At 41.4% G+C, this 16,248-nt stretch overlaps 3 protein-coding genes across 3 annotated transcripts; 1 reads left to right on the plus strand and 2 right to left on the minus strand.

The window, feature by feature from the left end:
- Positions 1-399: 399 nt before the first annotated feature.
- Positions 400-4,322, minus strand: scnm1 (sodium channel modifier 1). The gene is made up of 8 exons (XM_063878784.1): positions 4,157-4,322; positions 3,925-3,995; positions 3,719-3,807; positions 2,492-2,586; positions 2,030-2,130; positions 1,808-1,935; positions 1,626-1,725; positions 400-1,163 (listed from the first exon to the last, which is right to left on the minus strand). Exons 1-8 carry the CDS (start codon positions 4,205-4,207, stop codon positions 1,052-1,054), a joined length of 747 nt encoding a protein of 248 aa, XP_063734854.1. The 5' UTR covers positions 4,208-4,322; the 3' UTR covers positions 400-1,051.
- A 398-nt stretch (positions 4,323-4,720) lies between these two features.
- lysmd1 (LysM, putative peptidoglycan-binding, domain containing 1) lies at positions 4,721-8,639 on the plus strand. Its single transcript, XM_063878785.1, is given in 4 exon segments — positions 4,721-5,228; positions 6,515-6,822; positions 7,815-7,916; positions 7,918-8,639. Coding segments are annotated over 4 exon segments (669 nt in total). The 5' UTR covers positions 4,721-5,048; the 3' UTR covers positions 7,997-8,639.
- On the minus strand, positions 8,558-15,810 carry tnfaip8l2b (tumor necrosis factor, alpha-induced protein 8-like 2b). The gene is made up of 3 exons (XM_063878786.1): positions 15,391-15,810; positions 10,866-11,190; positions 8,558-9,674 (listed from the first exon to the last, which is right to left on the minus strand). Exons 2-3 carry the CDS (start codon positions 11,181-11,183, stop codon positions 9,432-9,434), a joined length of 561 nt encoding a protein of 186 aa, XP_063734856.1. The 5' UTR covers positions 11,184-11,190; positions 15,391-15,810; the 3' UTR covers positions 8,558-9,431.
- Positions 15,811-16,248: the final 438 nt, after the last annotated feature.

Consider the following 16,248-nt stretch of genomic DNA (forward strand, 5'->3'; position numbering starts at 1 on the left):
CGCTGGGGTTCCTGCACTCCCGTCCTGAATCTATTCCCTCATTTGAGTCGAGTGTGAAAAGACCACTGAGTAATAAACAGAAAGCTGGACTTCTCAAAGGTCACTAAGCCATACAGGCGTCACTGACATCTTCAGCCACAATCTACTCCCAGAGTTCCTCTCCGCTTTGATCATAAAACAGGTGTACTTTTGGATTATAATGCTGGGTACCGTGCACGCTGTGACAGAATTACCATATTGTGTCCTGGTGGCTCCATTGCTTCATTTTTTGGGCGTCAGATGTCGGTATAAGTTGTATAACTGGAATTGCAAACAACGTATTGAATATCAAAAGTTTAGAAGAACAAGGTGGAAGTCAGTTTGAAAAAAAGAAGATATCCATCAGGGCAAGAGACACACTTAATGAGAAATAAAACCTTTATTAGAAGTAAAAAAAGATGGCTTCGGGTTAAATTAGCACCTACAACTCACAGTGGCTTTTACTTTGACCTACTGTGCTTGCCGTAGTTTCCTGTACAAAGACTGATGATTAATATCCTTTTGGCTGACGTCACTCACTCCTTTTACCTCCAAATAAAGAGACTTATATAATCTGTTTTCTTCAGACTATGATGAAGGGATGTGAAACAATGTCGTCGTTAATCAGAATTATCTATAAATGTATTTTGGACTTTAGGACACAACCGTTGTTGGAGTTAAGTTGATCTCAAAGGAGCTTTTTCATTCTTAAAATCTGCTTTATGTCACAATTGACAGCAATTTGATATAAAAAACAAAAGAGATGTTCATACTGTAGGGTCTGATTCTGTAAATCTAATGTTATGACATACAGAATCAGTTGTCAAATGGTAAACAGTAGCAGCTGATGGGGACTAGCAGGCTGTTATTTCAACCAGGAAGTGAGTCCCAAGATCAATACGGCATAGAAAAACATCAGCGTTTAATGAAGTGTTTTAGAAAGTCTGAGCATGTGGAGCGGTTGCTTCCAACAGCACCGCGTTGTCTGAATGTTCCACTACGGTACAAGCTCATCTGTGTTTCCCCACAGTTCTCAGGTACTTGTGGGTAGGGGGGAAAGCGATGGAGCCTCCTCCTCGTCTGAATCAAACTCCACGTTCTCGTCTCTCACCCACTGGCCGCTCCGATCTCGCAACCACCCGGCACTGAGGAAAAGATCAAGCATGATTAAACACAGTGAAAAATGGCTTTCTTTCCCTGTGTTACATCCCTCTCTTCTCTCAGAGTGTTTGTGTGCTGCCTGGTGATTGGACATGTTTGCTGCATCATGATTGGACCACCTGAAGACACCCGTTATTTGAACAGCTCTGTGGGTCTATTTGAAGTTTGTTGCTGTGTTTGCAGCAGAGAAATGTGTGATCACTCATAATGTTTCATAATGGAGCCGTAAAGTGGGAGTAAGAAGCTGTTTATATTTTGTCCTGTTTGTCCAGGCATAAGAGACATGTTTTTGCTTGGCTTTTGTTTCTTGGTTAGGGATGTAAACTTTGGTTTGTTGTTTTGGGCGTCGCTGACCCTATCTTCGGAGTGGGAGGGTAGAACAGCATTTGTGCAGCATCTAGGTTCTCCTTGACTGGATATATAACAAAACAAAAACAGTCCTGTACCTTTTGAGTTTGAGGTAATGCTCCAGCTCTCTCCTCCTCTGGGAGGTTATCGGCTCTGCTGACTCAGCTCCTTTCACACCTGGATGTCGACCTTCATTGGCTACAAACATACCCACACTTAAAGCACATCTGACCAGGGTTTTCCCCACAAACTTAAAATGATTTCCTATGAGAGACTTTACCTGCTGTGCAGCGACTAGAAGTGCTTTGTGAAACTTCAGTTTTCCTATCCTCTTCAGACGCTGCTGTGCTAGAAGAGTTGTCACTGGGATCTGAGTCAACTCTCAGCGCTCCTTTTCCACCTTTTGTGCTAGAAAACGATAATAGTTATACGTTTTACAATTTTAAAATCTGTCTTTGATATATTTGACAGAATTAGTGTACCAAATAACCATGACACGTACCTGGTTTTTGTATGGCAGCTGTTGTAAGGGACAGTTTTCAATAGGGCATGATGTGTAAGCTTCCGTGTTTGTTCCAAAAGAGGAGCTGAACAGGAGGGTTCCTAAAAAACAGAAAACTGTATGTAGAATATAGTGGAAATGTCTAGACTAGAGTTCAGGTCAAGTGTTGTTTATCTTTTCCACAGCGGACAACCATTTTAAACTTGTTGTTTGTCAGGGTCATATGGTTGTCACGGGGGCGCCACACAATGCATGCCAGACAACAACAGTTTCAGTCAGACAAAGAAACACTAAGTCTGTTCCGCTGATGTTGTTTTTCTGCCATGATGATTCATTGACCTCCTGCATATCGAATGATGTCCTCCTGTCTGTTGTTCCTGGGTTCAGAACTTTTCCATAAAACAACAGCATGCACCAGGAGATTGACAGAGGAAACACAGCTTGAGCTCTTAACTGATTTACCTGTCTTGTGTCTTCAGCCTCAACGTATTTCTCATGGTGCCTTTTCGTAATTTCATTCTTTAGCCGTGCTTTCTTTCCATAGAATGTTTTTAAACCTGGAAAAAATATAAGAACTAAGTGTATTTAAGCCATGTATACTTCCTACATGATCTATATATTTGAAGCCGGGCAAATATAACAAGGACTATACATGTGTCAACCATCTAAACATGTATTCCTTTGTGCTGCAGCTAATGGTGACTTGACTTGTGAGGGTTTATTTCCTGCATTAGTGAAAAGAAATATAATTAGCTGGCGATTTTATGTCCAAACAGCCTCAAGATAATACTAAAATGACATGCTGTCGTAATTGTTATGTTTGTCATTATTTGTTTTACTGTTCCTGCATTTTGTGTCAGGATATCAAGTCCAAAACCCGATGAAATGTCCAATAAAAAGGATGTGTACTCATATAACTCAAAGACACACAAATGCAAGTCTTGCTTGAGGTGTGTAAGGATAATCAATATATTCTGACGGAACATTTGAGATAATTGACTGTTTCTCGACGGACCAGATTTGTGTACTTCCTGTAGTACCGGATGTTGATGTTTAGCCTCGGTTAGCATGTAGCTAATAGTATAATTAATATACGAGTAGAGGGAGAATCACGCGTGGAGTTACACACTGAACAAACCGTTTTCAACTCTCCCTCAACAACATTATATTACTATTATTAATGTGTGTTTAAATGACTTTTAAATGTTGTCTAAATTACGTTAACGAAGGTAATTTGTGAACTTTACTACGGAAGAAGATGACGTGGCCTTACGTCATGGACCCGCCCCTCCGATGTCAGCCAATTGAAAAAGGCCAAATATGAGGGGGAATATAACGCATGATGTTTGAAATAGGAACGGTTTCTCTTATCCTTGCAACTGTAGACATTACTGCTTCGTGTGGACTGTGGACCAGTGAATGGAATAGAAGGGCCACAGCTGTGTTCCCTTGTAAACCTACTACACTATTGCATTAATAAATACTGTTTTTTTTATTTAAGCTAGAAGTTTCTGGTCTACTTTTGACCAACTCTTGGTCTTCAAACAAAGAACATTTTCCCAACAGGTGTAAAATGTGTAATAAACTAGTTTGAAAGTTACACTACATAATGTGAGAAAGAAAGACACACACTACCTAAACACTTTATTAACTAAACGTTATAAATAAGGGTGACATTGAACGCCTCACCCTCCAGATGCTTCTTCCCGTTTCTGTGGACTGTCAGCGTGTCCACCGTGTCAAAGACAGGACGGTAAGAGCACACAAGGCAAGTGTATCTAGAAACACAATAAGAAGTTGAATATCAACTTAATTTCTTCAGTTAGAGCCTTAAAAACCTCAAGGTACAAGAGTTTCATTCACAAACATGTCACAGTTTTTAAAGTTAATTTCACCTTCCATTATTCATAAGAGCTGCTTCATCTTCTGGAATATAATTAGACAGAAGATCTGCAACACGGCGTTTCTGAAACACAAAAACAACGAGGAGTGTTTCATCATTTCTTACGACATTACAAAGATGCATCTCTAACATGTGGATACAGTTAGCTAGCAGGATGCTAACCATAACAACATGCTTAAACTCAACTGGTGTCTTCTAGAAACGTTAAAGAAGTACAATGTTACCTTCAGTATGTTCAATTGACTCTTGTCGTCACCTTCCCTTTTAAAAGACATACTTATTACGGTTGATAATCTCAAAATAGAGGTCAATTGTAACGGTTTAGCATAGCTGACTAGCTGCTTCACGACAGCGACAACCTAATGTTGCGTTCCCTGTCAGAAAGGAAATGGGAATTACTAGTTCCGTATTTAAAAATACAGAATAGTTCAGTTTAAAGTGGTAATTTGGTTTGATATCTGTATCCCTTTTGTTTTGTTCTTTTAGTTGGGGGCCCGTACAACCCTTATATTATTTACCCTATTATTAGAACTATTCATATTAGATATTACTTATTTACTTAGCAAAAACACTTGCTTGAAACATTTGAAATGTTACCTGCTGTCACTTAAAACATTAGCTCCAATATATGACGTTATTTGAAATGCACCACATGAGGTCAAAGTGTGTTTACCGCTCAGAAAACAGTTAAATAAGTTCAGAAATCTGCATTTGCTTTACATGGATAATATGTTAGTTTTAAGGGTTTCAATTCGTTACGGTTTTTCCAATTATTATGAATGCAGCGCATGTGACGACTCACGGGACAGAACACGGCAGCCATGGCAACACACGGCAGCTGACAGCTGGAGACATGAACATATTCACAACTTTCTCCCAAACTTTTCAGGTGTTTATTTGAGAACTATGGTTGTTAAAACATGTTGTGAAGTAAGATACTGTCTTTTACTGTAGCATACGTTTGACAGGTCGTTGACACTAAAAGAACGAGCGTCATGCTTAAATGAGATTGGCATTGCATTAGCTAGAATGCTAACTAAGCTGCTAGTTAGTTTGCTTCTCATGATGTCAACAACATGATCGTCTGCTGGTAATCCTGCCGATTTGTTCACTACCATGTCCGGGGAGAGAGCTCCTTTGCCCGCCGGGGGGAACAGCCTCCTCAGGGGGAACCGGACACGGTCCTACGGTAGTTTGGTACAGTCTCCTCTCTCTCCGGTTCACCAGAGACGCATTGAACACAGCATTCAGCCCGGAGACACACTGCAAGGCCTGGCCCTGAAATATGGAGTTTCTGTAAGTAAAAGAGTCTTCTAAAACTATCTTTTGTTTGAAACTCATATTGGAAATATTGTGATATCATGCCCAGAGGTGGGAGGAGTACTTCAGTACAAGTAGAAGTACACAGATCTTGTTGTTGAGTAAAAGTAAAAGTAGAAGTACTCAGATCTTGTACTTGAGTAAAAGTAGAAGTACTCAGATCTTGTTCTTGAGTAAAGTAGAAGTACTCAGGTCTTGTACTTGAGTAAAAGTAGAAGTACTCAGAACTTGTACTTGAGTAAAGTAGAAGTACTCAGGTCTTGTACTTGAGTAAAGTAGAAGTACTCAGATCTTGTACTTGAGTAAAGTAGAAGTACTCAGGACTTGTACTTGAGTAAAGTAGAAGTACTCAGATCTTGTACTTGAGTAAAGTAGAAGTACTCAGATCTTGTACTTGAGTAAAGTAGAAGTACTCAGATCTTGTACTTGAGTAAAGTAGAAGTACTCAGGTCTTGTACTTGAGTAAAGTAGAAGTACTCAGATCTTGTACTTGAGTAAAGTAGAAGTACTCAGGTCTTGTACTTGAGTAAAGTAGAAGTACTCAGATCTTGTATTTGAGTAAAGTAGAAGTACCAGAGTGTAGGAATACTCTGTCACAGTGAAAGTATTCTAAATGTTCCTCCAGTGAAAGTAGAAAGTACTCTCCTCTAAATGTACTTAAAGTAGCGACAGTAAAAGTAGTCATTGTCTGATTGGTCCATTTCAGAATAATATCTCTGATATGTTTTAGAATGATTGATCATTAAAGTGTTCTCAGAGCTGGTAAAGGTGCAGCTAGTTTGAATGGCTTTGTATACTGCAGGGTAGCTGCTGGATTTACTGCATGTGAACTAAAGTCTGATTTAAGGGCTGATTATATTTACCATCATTAATCCTAATCTGCCTAGCAACTAAAGGGATTAAATAATTGCAGTGGAGTAAAAGTACAAAGTATTATAAAATAGAAATGCTCAAGTAAAGTACAAGTATCTCAAAATTGTACTTAGGTAAAGTACTTGAATAAATGTACCTCACCTCTGACCATGCCTCCCAATGACATATCCCCTTTTGCTATATTTAGACTAAGAATACACATATTTAATGTTGTTTATTTGTTGTATTTCTTATTGTAAAGGAACCAAGCATTATGTTGCATTGCTCTCCTGGTGTTGATTTAGATTTTCTAAAAAGGTCCCATACATTTTACATGATTATTTATGGACCATAATTAGTCAAGCTTTATTCAAGTATACAAAAGCCTAACATGTAATCTTCTCTCACAGATGGAGCAAATCAAAAGAGCCAACAGGCTGTACACCAATGACTCCATATTCTTGAAGAAGTCCTTATCAATCCCCGTGCTGTCCGACTTGGACCACTGTAGTGACGGTGGGGACTTGTTTGAAGAGGACGGTGCTGGCTCTGTCTCCAAACAAAACGGGCACACGAAGAGCTCCTCAGAGAGGAAGCAGAACGATGGCAGTGAAAGAGCGTCTGACCTTACTCCAGTGGATTTCCTGAAACGATTGGACGACTTGATAAGTCAGTCCAAGCAGGCCGCCGTCAAAGGATGTCAGGAGGCAGAGAAGAGGTACACGCTTGTTTACGCTGGTTGTTCAGACACAGTCATGCTCTGGATTGTGCTGTGACAGATCTTCAAGTCTTGACATTTTATTTGCTGTCTGGCATTCCCTAAGACCCACTGATTGTTGCCGGTTATGGTTCCAGTACAATACTTAAAACACCCTTTCATTTCCAAGTCCTCTCCAACCTTATGCACGTTCCTTAACACCAAATTTTGCTCCTAAAATAAGATTGTCAATGCATGTTTGATATTTACAGGACTCTTAACCCCGTTGACACCTCTTAATCTCATTCGTCTTAGGCGTACAAATCATGAGTGGGCAGCTTTAAATTCAAGTTAAACGGCCCTGAGATTCAATCAATTGCACAACACAGCAAAGGTGTTACAGGAAAACACTTCATCAATACCCCAGATCTCGTTTTGTTCCTCTTTGTCTCGTCTTCAGTTGGTTCTCAAATCCCGTGTGCAGCTTATCATTGAATATCATTTAAGCTCTGCAGACTGAAGTAAGAAGGAAAACTGTATTTGTCTCAGAGGTGTATGGCAGCGTCGCATCAAACCCTTCTTACTTTTTACAATAAAAGTCTGATACAGTTAATCAAATACTTAAATTCACTTTTTGCTAACTCAACAAAATTCCTTTCACTGGCTTCTTAAACGATGTCAGAAAAGGTCAAAAAGCCCATAGAAATATAATGTGAGTGCATCCAACATTTCGAGTGATTTGCATTCCTGCTTCATCTTTGAATTTCCGTAAAACAAGGGACAGGAAGTACGTTTTGGGCAGTTAAAAACAACATTATGTTTGGTCTTTGTAAGCAGAAAAATGTTTATTCTGAAAACACTACAGTGGCATTTTAATGTCAGGTGTAAACAGGGTCATACTCCCAGAGCAAGAGGAGGTCTGTCAAAAATATTATTGACAATATGCATGCGATTATGTGCATCACATCAGTCTTCACACTGACTGCCTCTTCCTATCTGCTCATCTCTCACAGGATGGCCTCTATAGAAGCAGCTTGCACCAGCGAGGCCTCAGACTGTCGGCCGCTCACGAGGTCACAGAGCGCCTTTTTATCTTCCAGAACGCAGCAGGCGTCACATGCGGCCTGTACCCCTCTGTATCACCAAACTCACCAAGAAACTGAGAGACCGGGAGGATGAGATCTTCCAGCTGTGACGCGCTGTTCCTCCACGTCGCGGGATCTGAACCTTTCAGAACGAGGGATATATCTCCAGTGGTCCTGCTGCTGTACGCCATTTTTATAGAACTTTATAATAGTTACCCTGTATTTAAACATGAATATTGCATTTATGTATCTTTCTTATTTATTTGTAGAGAAATACTGTAGCTTATTTAAAGCTTCGTATGGCTAATAGCACAAACGTTATCTTCTCAATCAGGAAACGAGAGCGTGAAATGTTACAAAATGTGAATGTCACGTTGCATCGTTCATATGACTCCTCCTATGGTCGACTCAACTATGTGTAATCTGAGTCTGATAATGCAGCGTTGGGTAAGTCTTCTGACTAAAGCCTTTAGCCATTTATGAATCACTGGGAACTTTTTCATTGTGGAGATTAGAGGCTTAGACTAACGTAGCAAAGCTTAGAAAGAGACGTGTGTTTTAGAATGTATTTTGATAGCATTCGTTTTATACATTTGAGTTCATTTCTGTTATCGTTTTAGAATAAAAATAATGTTTTGATCCAGAAAAAGATATAGACACATTGTCCACCCTTTCTTGAAAAGATGTATTTTATTAGATGCTTTCTGTAACTTCATAATTATACATTTTCCACTAAAAAAACAAGCTAATCTACATTGCAAAAGTCCATAAACTGGAGTGTCTCGTTGGGCCTGGATTTATTACCTTTTCTATCCATTTGTTTTAAGTCTCACTCGTGTAAAAAAACAAAGAACAACACTCGTTTTAATCCCAGACAACGCCTGTGATCAACCCTCCTGAAAAACATGAGTCACAGGACTAACATTTAAGCTCTTTCTGTCAACACCACTCAGCCATCAGTCTCTTTGCTAATCCTGCTAAACATGTATTGAAGCTGCAAAGTGTCTGTTTAAGTAATTGTCCACTGCGGGGTTATTTAGCTTTATCATTGGCTGCTTTGTCTTCCGGAAGCTTTGGTAAATACAGTACAATGAAGCGGGGTCTTCACCACCAGATGGCAGTGCTGTACTACAGTGGCATTGTCCCCAGTCTGTCCACTCTATGCAATATTTCCACCTCTCCTGAAGCGTCAGTAGTTCTCAGTGAAACATTTCCAGGTCTCAAATATCTAATAAAATAGCCGATACAGTATAAACTAGTTTATGTTCAAGTTCTTTTTCTGAGAAGTTGTCTTAAGTAGACAAGTATACATCACAATTAAACAGTATATATCACCTCTGAACATTAAACACTTGAGGAATGAGTCAACCAGCTTCATCCTGCGTGTTCTTCGAGAACGTTGGGGCGGCGTGGAGGTTTCGTTCTCACTTGTTCTACATTGCCTCAGCAGCAGTAAGACCAAATGTGTCTGACCATTCTGAGTGTTCGGTGAGTCTGTGGATCTCCCAGTGTCTGTGTGACATTCGATTGTTTGTTCTTTTGACCTCATATTGTCCCGTCCTCCATGAGTTTGTCGAGTCCTTTGCAGATCTTGGTGAGGTTGGGTCTGAAGGGGCCGCTGGGCTCGTACAGTTTGGTCAGGAGCTCGGGGTCGGAGTAATGGTTGAACACGTGGTTGATGCGGTTGTGGGATTTGGGCGTCAGGTGGGTGTTGACCAGCTTCAGCAGCATATCCCTGCAGCTGGTCAGAATCTCTGACATCACCCCGTTATCGAAGGTGAAGTCCACCTGAGGGAGTTAGGGGAACGAATCATGAGTCTGGGTTACATCACAAAGCCATTTAGGTACACCTCAACACCATAGAATGCATTCCTACTGGAAGAATTGAGGGTTACAGTATCTGGCCCAAGGACAGATGCAATATTTGGAGTTACTACTGAAACTCCAAATATTGGACGACCATTTAACTCTCTCAGCCACAACCAACCTACCCCTACTTAATATTGAACTTGGTTAATGGACTGTATTTAATCAGCGACTCCTCAAAACGCTTTACATACTACGAGTCATCATTCATGGACACAGCAATGTGCCAGTTTTGCTCTAACATCCACACACCGTTGGCCATCGTGAGCACCTACGGTTCTAGTATCTTGCTCACGGATACATCGACATGTTGACTGCGGGTGCTGGGATTGAACCTACAACCTTCTGATTGAAAGGCACCCACACTACGTCGGCCCTTAATCCGATATGACATCTAAAGTAATAGTTAATTCGGTCGTAGCAACCATGTGTATTTTGAGTAAGCACTAAAACACACTGAGGTTCTCTCTAGTAATGAAATCTTTTCTTGCAGATGTCATTGTGGTTTTTGTGCAGTTAAACCCTTTGCATGTTTCAGAAGCAGAGATGGAAACAAGATAAATTAAGGTCAAGTGCGTAGCTGCGATTAAGTGGCCCTCGCTAAGATTTTCCTCCATTTTTTTTGGGTGAAAGCAATCAATTCCTCTGAGTATTTAGCAGCCTGGAGTTTTGTGTGCAAAGTTCCCTTTTTGTGTGTAAGCAATGCTGAAGTAATTTGCCCACAGGCGACCAGATTGTTGAACTGCAATATATAAACACTGCCATCAGTGGGCCTTTAGATTATTCACCAGTGTGTTACCTCCATTCTCCAACCTTGATAGATAGTGATTTACCAGATCCAGATTGGCAGCTTACATAAAACCTAAAAAACCCTTTTTACATCAGTTCCCTGCAACATACTGCACACGTTGACCCATTGAATGCAGATTTGGAAGGCTACAAAGGTCTATTTTACTATTTTGCATTGTATTTTCTGCATGAACTACTTAGTTACTAGTGTCCTTATGCCAATGCTCAGTTTTGAGAGTTCATTGATTTCAGATCCCTGAAGTTCTGACTTTCTAAAGCCTGTTTACAGATGCTGTGCTTTTAAAAATGAATGTGTAATCGTACCTCGTAGAAGCTGATAGCCGTCATGGCCCCCTGGTGCAGCTTCTTCTTGAAGTCCGTGGCGATGCCCAGCTCCTCCGTGCTGAAACGGTTGTTCCTGAACAGCAAACCGATCTTCACGGCGATCTTCACCAGGTCCTTGATCACCTTCTGCGCCTCCGACTTGTTCCCCGAGTAGCCTTTGGAGACGCGGTACAGCTCGTCCAGGATCTCGCTCGTGGTGTCGTCGATGAACATTTGGACCGAGCTCTTGGTGGCCATTCTGCTGAGGATCTTCTTCTGCGCGCTCAACGCCATGTCCTTGGAGCTGAAGTGGTCCATTGTTGGTCTGAAATTGTCAGGGAAGAAGGAGAAGACACAGTTTTTATAATAGTTCCCAGAGAGAGACTTGGTAAAAAAGCAGTAGTAAATATTGAAAATAGGCAGTTTCCAACATCGGTGAGTAATGAACCACTTCTCTAAATGGTTTGTCAGCTTGCTGGTGTGCTAGACACAGACGAGTTTCAACCAACATGTGTCTCTTTCTGAAGGTGGAAACCATTCCCTGCCACTGGCTCCTATCAATATCCTTACAGTATTACATTTTCATTGCTTCATTTTTGGCTCATTTTATACTCCTAATGCACTTTATTTCGAGGCAAATATTGTAGTTTTGGCAAAATGACGCCCTTAAATACAGATCTTAAATCAAATATGATGTATTAAGCAATAGTATATGTCTATTAAGTAGTTGCAATGAACCTAATCTTTACCACGTGTTACATTAGAGTGGTGAATGCTTGAGTATTATAATCCAGTTAAATGTAATATTCTGAAATGGGCAATTTTACATTATGACTTTTCAAAGTTTTGGCACTTTGTTTTGCAGATGATGCTTTTGTACTTAGGCAACATTTTGAATTAGGAGTTTTTAGGATATTTTCACACTGCATTATTTGTACTTTCACTTAAGAAGAAGGCTCTAAGTTGTGTCTTAGAGTAAGAGGTTTACCCACACTACCAAAAACAATGCAGATATGTGAAGACACTCCCTTTTCAGAAGAAGAGGAAGAACAGCATTTTCACATCTGGTTACGGGTCTGCACAGTTTCCTTCTTTTACTGGCAGACAACAAGCTGCAGCAGCGGGCTAGTTGGAGGTTAAGTGCCATGTTCAAGGGGCCAAGTGTTTGTTGTTACGGAGGCCGGGGAGGGCAGCATATGTTCACCTCTCTTATCCGAAATTTCCTAGATGATCTGGGGATTTGAACCGCCTGCCCTCCAGTGAGTCATTACTTTGACTATCTAACCTTCAGATCGCTACCAACCAGTTCATTTCAAGCCCCTTTTTGAAGTATATAAACAGATAGAAGTACATAGACTCCTACCCAGTGCTGGATTAACAAACAGTGAGTCCTGTTCGATTTAAAACACCGCTATAATATAATGTTAGTCCCCATTTGTGTTTGTTTTCCTATCTGACAAATGATGCCAAAAGGGACAAGTGCCATGGAAGAGAGACTCCACAGAGGCTTTTCATTTCTCCTGTGAGATTTTAACCACACCTAGCATCCATCACATCCCCCCCCGCCCCCCGGGAGGTCATCAGCATGCAAACTGCACGCTGTGTGTGACACAACTACAAAATCCACTGTTTATCTTTTGATTGTCAACACAGCTTGAATTAATTCCTTTTTAATTGCGTTTAATTTCCCCCTCCCTAATCTCTATCATGAAAGCAGGCAGGTTTGAAGGGAATCATTCAAACAGCTGATGTTCTTATTAGAGAACACAAATCAGAGGGAAATAAGAGTTTCCACATCATTTAAATAAGAAACACAGGAGGATTAGAGTAACATAAATGAGGCACATGGTGTTTATGCCCCTTATTGGAATATACAAGTCCCTTTCATGTCTCCATTCCCAAAAACACACACATGAAGACCTCGGAAATCCCACTTCCCTCTTAATCCAAAGCGTTTACAGTGGGTATGTACATATTCCACAAAGATGTACCCTCTCCTACTACCTGTGTCATTTAGCTTTTGTACATTCACTCACATTTGGTTGTTGCATCTTTCAGTGTATCTTTCCCCACTAAATACCACTTCTGGCCTGTGTGGGCAAGTATTTGAGAGAAGCTGGAACGCTAAATAGCTGAGGCAGGTCCATGCAGGCTCTCCCAGATTGCATCAGTAGCAGGAACAGAAAGTGAGCACTCTGGCTACTTTAATTACTGGCTTACAGTATAGGGTCAACAGCTACTCATCCAACAGCATCTCGTCCATAAGCAGTCGGTTAAATGACCGCCTGATGGTTGTTTTAATGCGTTCCCATTCATGCAGGTTTATGCTAATTGGACAGCCTTATTCAAATGATCTCCAACTGCACCGTCAGCAAATGACTCCACGGCTCACTATTAATTAAAAAAAAGTTATCTGGTCACATTAACGATCAAGTCATGCAAATATTTAGCGGCTGATGAGACCCCCCCCCCCACTGTGTGCAACCCAATCCCAGCAGCGACATCCATAATAAGCCAAACACAAGCTTTTCCATTGTACACGCACAGCCATTCATTGGAAACAAGTGTCACATTTCTAATAGAGCGCTTTGTTACGAAAAGCTTCGGCTTCCCCGTGGGGAATTAAAGAACATTCATTAGATTAATTTCCCTGAACGGTGATAATGGAAGTGGAGCAGCGTGTTAGCTATTTCAGATTCATGCTTCAATCTCATTTATTTGCTAAAAAGACTAGGGGGATTTGAGGGACGTGCTCAGTGTGAAGCCGTCAGCCGGAGTGAAATGTTACTCCTCAGCTGGAGATGCTTGACTTTTTGTGATTTCCACGTTGTTTGTTTTAGGCAGGAGGTGGAGGCCGATTTCTATTTATTTTTTAAAGAGGGCATTGAAACATTTCTGTGAATATTGCCATGAAACCACTTTCCTGTAATGGACAGTCGCTCTGATTGAGGACGCTTTCCACTGTTGAGCACCAATTTTCCGGGTGCAGATGGACTGGAGAGGGCTTTTAAACGCTGTTGACTGCATTACGTGTTCAAGTGTTTGTTTCTCTCCCTGGATTTCGGTAGAGATCCGATACCGTGGAAGTGGAAAACTATTCAATAGCAAAGCAGAGTCCTCTGTTTCAGAGTTAATGCTACAGCCAGCTGAGGAATCTTTAAAGGTGAGGTTAATGGACAGTCGGGGAGAGTGTTGATTGGTGGAGAGGTAAATATTTAGCATTCCTCAGATAGCTCCCGATTTGAGCCTCACTGTTTGTGTACATGTATGAACTTGTGCGTGTTTGAGTTAAAAGTGGTTTCCAGGTTTTTTACGACCAAAATCTTCTCTCTGTCCTCGCCTTTTCCGGCACACGTTGAAGACAAATGGTCTCACAGGGCTTAGAGGGGGATTCACGGAGCCCCTTTTGACCGATCAAACCGTGTGCTCTGTTATTACAGCAGGGCCTCTGCTCGTCACTGACTTTCATCCCCAGCAGACTGGGTTGTATCTGCTGAGAGGAGGTCTCTCTCTTTTTTAGCATGCCTTTTGATTTGATCCAACAATGAGAATGTTCCAGAGTTTCAAGTCAATCATGAAAACAAGGAAGCTATTGTTGAAAGGTCATCATGCAAAGAAAGAGATGCATTAAAGCGACCATCAGGGCATCTCACGGTGGAAACACTAAAATACTGGGTGTTTTTAATGACAAAATAGCAGTTTTTTAAATAATTTTGACCCCGGGCCAGTGGGTTCAGAGTGCTCATTGTCTATTCCTGTCTCTGATGAAATGTAAAGCAGATAAATTACAGGATTTCTTTCCTTTTAGACAGCATTTTTCTGTGCCAGATGAGCGATGTCATGATGAAAGGCCACTTCCGCTGTGTGTTTTCAAACGGTCTTGTAGGTTCATATGTTTGGTGTTGTTATGGACTAAATGGTCTCTTTCTTTTAGTAGCATATTGACTTTTGTGTGCACATTTGTACCGTTGGTTTCATGCAAAGTTTTTAAGTTTTTAAGCTCTTATTTTTAGATCCTCAGATAGCACATATTGCAGTTCTCTTTCAGCATTGCAAAACTCCTCTGTTGCTCAACCCAGCTACACATCTACACGGCCTCAAAAGGGAAACGAAACAGGCAGCAGTTGGCTAACGCCAAAAAGAGTCATAAGCGGAGGCCCACACCTTGTATCCGCACTACAGTGTGAGTGACATCGCACCGTTTTTCACCGTCTCTATCAAGCAGGCGAGCGAAGAAGGCGAAGTCCACTGCCTCGGAGATTTCAGTTGAGCAACTCCCAGCATGTGCAAACAGCAGTGAGCGCTCCACAGCTGTGCATGTCACTGTACTTGTTCCAGCATGACTGTGTATAGAACATGCAAATCTCCCAAGTCGTGCTTAAAAATGGGGAAGTCACGCATTTTGTTCCAATCAAACCTCAACATAGCCGGCTACAGTTTCCAAGAAGAGGAGAAAAGGAGAACATGACACTAATCCGGTCCCAGATGTATTTTTCTTTCATGAAAGCTGGAGAAGTGTTCTTACCTGTGTGTTGTGAGAGTCCCCCTCCCTCCTTTTTGTGTCAGAAATCTGCCTCTCCCCTTCACTCTGTCTCAGCTTGACAGCACAGGACGGTTGATTTTTTTTAAAAAGACGTCTTCATTGTCACCACAAGTTGAATGAAAAGCTTCAAATGAAAGCCCTCCTGCAGCGCCTCTGTCAGTGCTGCCACCCTGTCTTAAGATAATGTTGAGTTGTACTTCCTTGAGGAACTAAATTGCTCTGACACACCCCTCAGTGTGTGTGTGTGTGTGTGTGTGTGTGTGTGTGTGTGTGTATGTCTCTTCCTTTCTCACTCCCTCCCTCTTTGAATCTTGTGTTCAAACTCTTGTGAACCTCCTCTCTCGCTCATCACACTTGCCTGTGTGTGTCTCTCTCCCTCTGTGATTCTGTCTGTCTCCCTCCCCGCTCGTCCCTGTATTGCTGACGTTGCGCCTCTGCTTGTTCTGACAAGTGAAAACCACCAGAAAGAATTTAGCAGTAATCCAGGGGATGCAGCCAGAAAGGGGAGTGGTTAACTACTTTTTTTTTGTGTGTGTGTTCACCTACGCTGGAATGCAGCTCCTGTCAGTGCACCGTGTCCCTCCCCATGTGTGTGTCCTATTCAAGGTGCAATCATAACAATGAGTAGCCAGGAGTGTATCTCTGCCTGACACACACACACACAGACAGTCCGCTCCCTCCACTGAAACCAAACACTTTTACCACCATGCGATACGTTTGATATCACCGAAGTACACAGTAACATGATGCTCATACTTTCTTCCGGTTCTGTCCATCAGCGTCTCTCATGTCTCTGTGATATATGTCGCTTATACAGTGGGGCAAAAAAAGTATTTAGTC

This window comes from Eleginops maclovinus, chromosome 3 (genome assembly GCF_036324505.1).
Source record: "Eleginops maclovinus isolate JMC-PN-2008 ecotype Puerto Natales chromosome 3, JC_Emac_rtc_rv5, whole genome shotgun sequence".
In the NCBI taxonomy this organism is placed as follows: domain Eukaryota; kingdom Metazoa; phylum Chordata; class Actinopteri; order Perciformes; family Eleginopidae; genus Eleginops; species Eleginops maclovinus.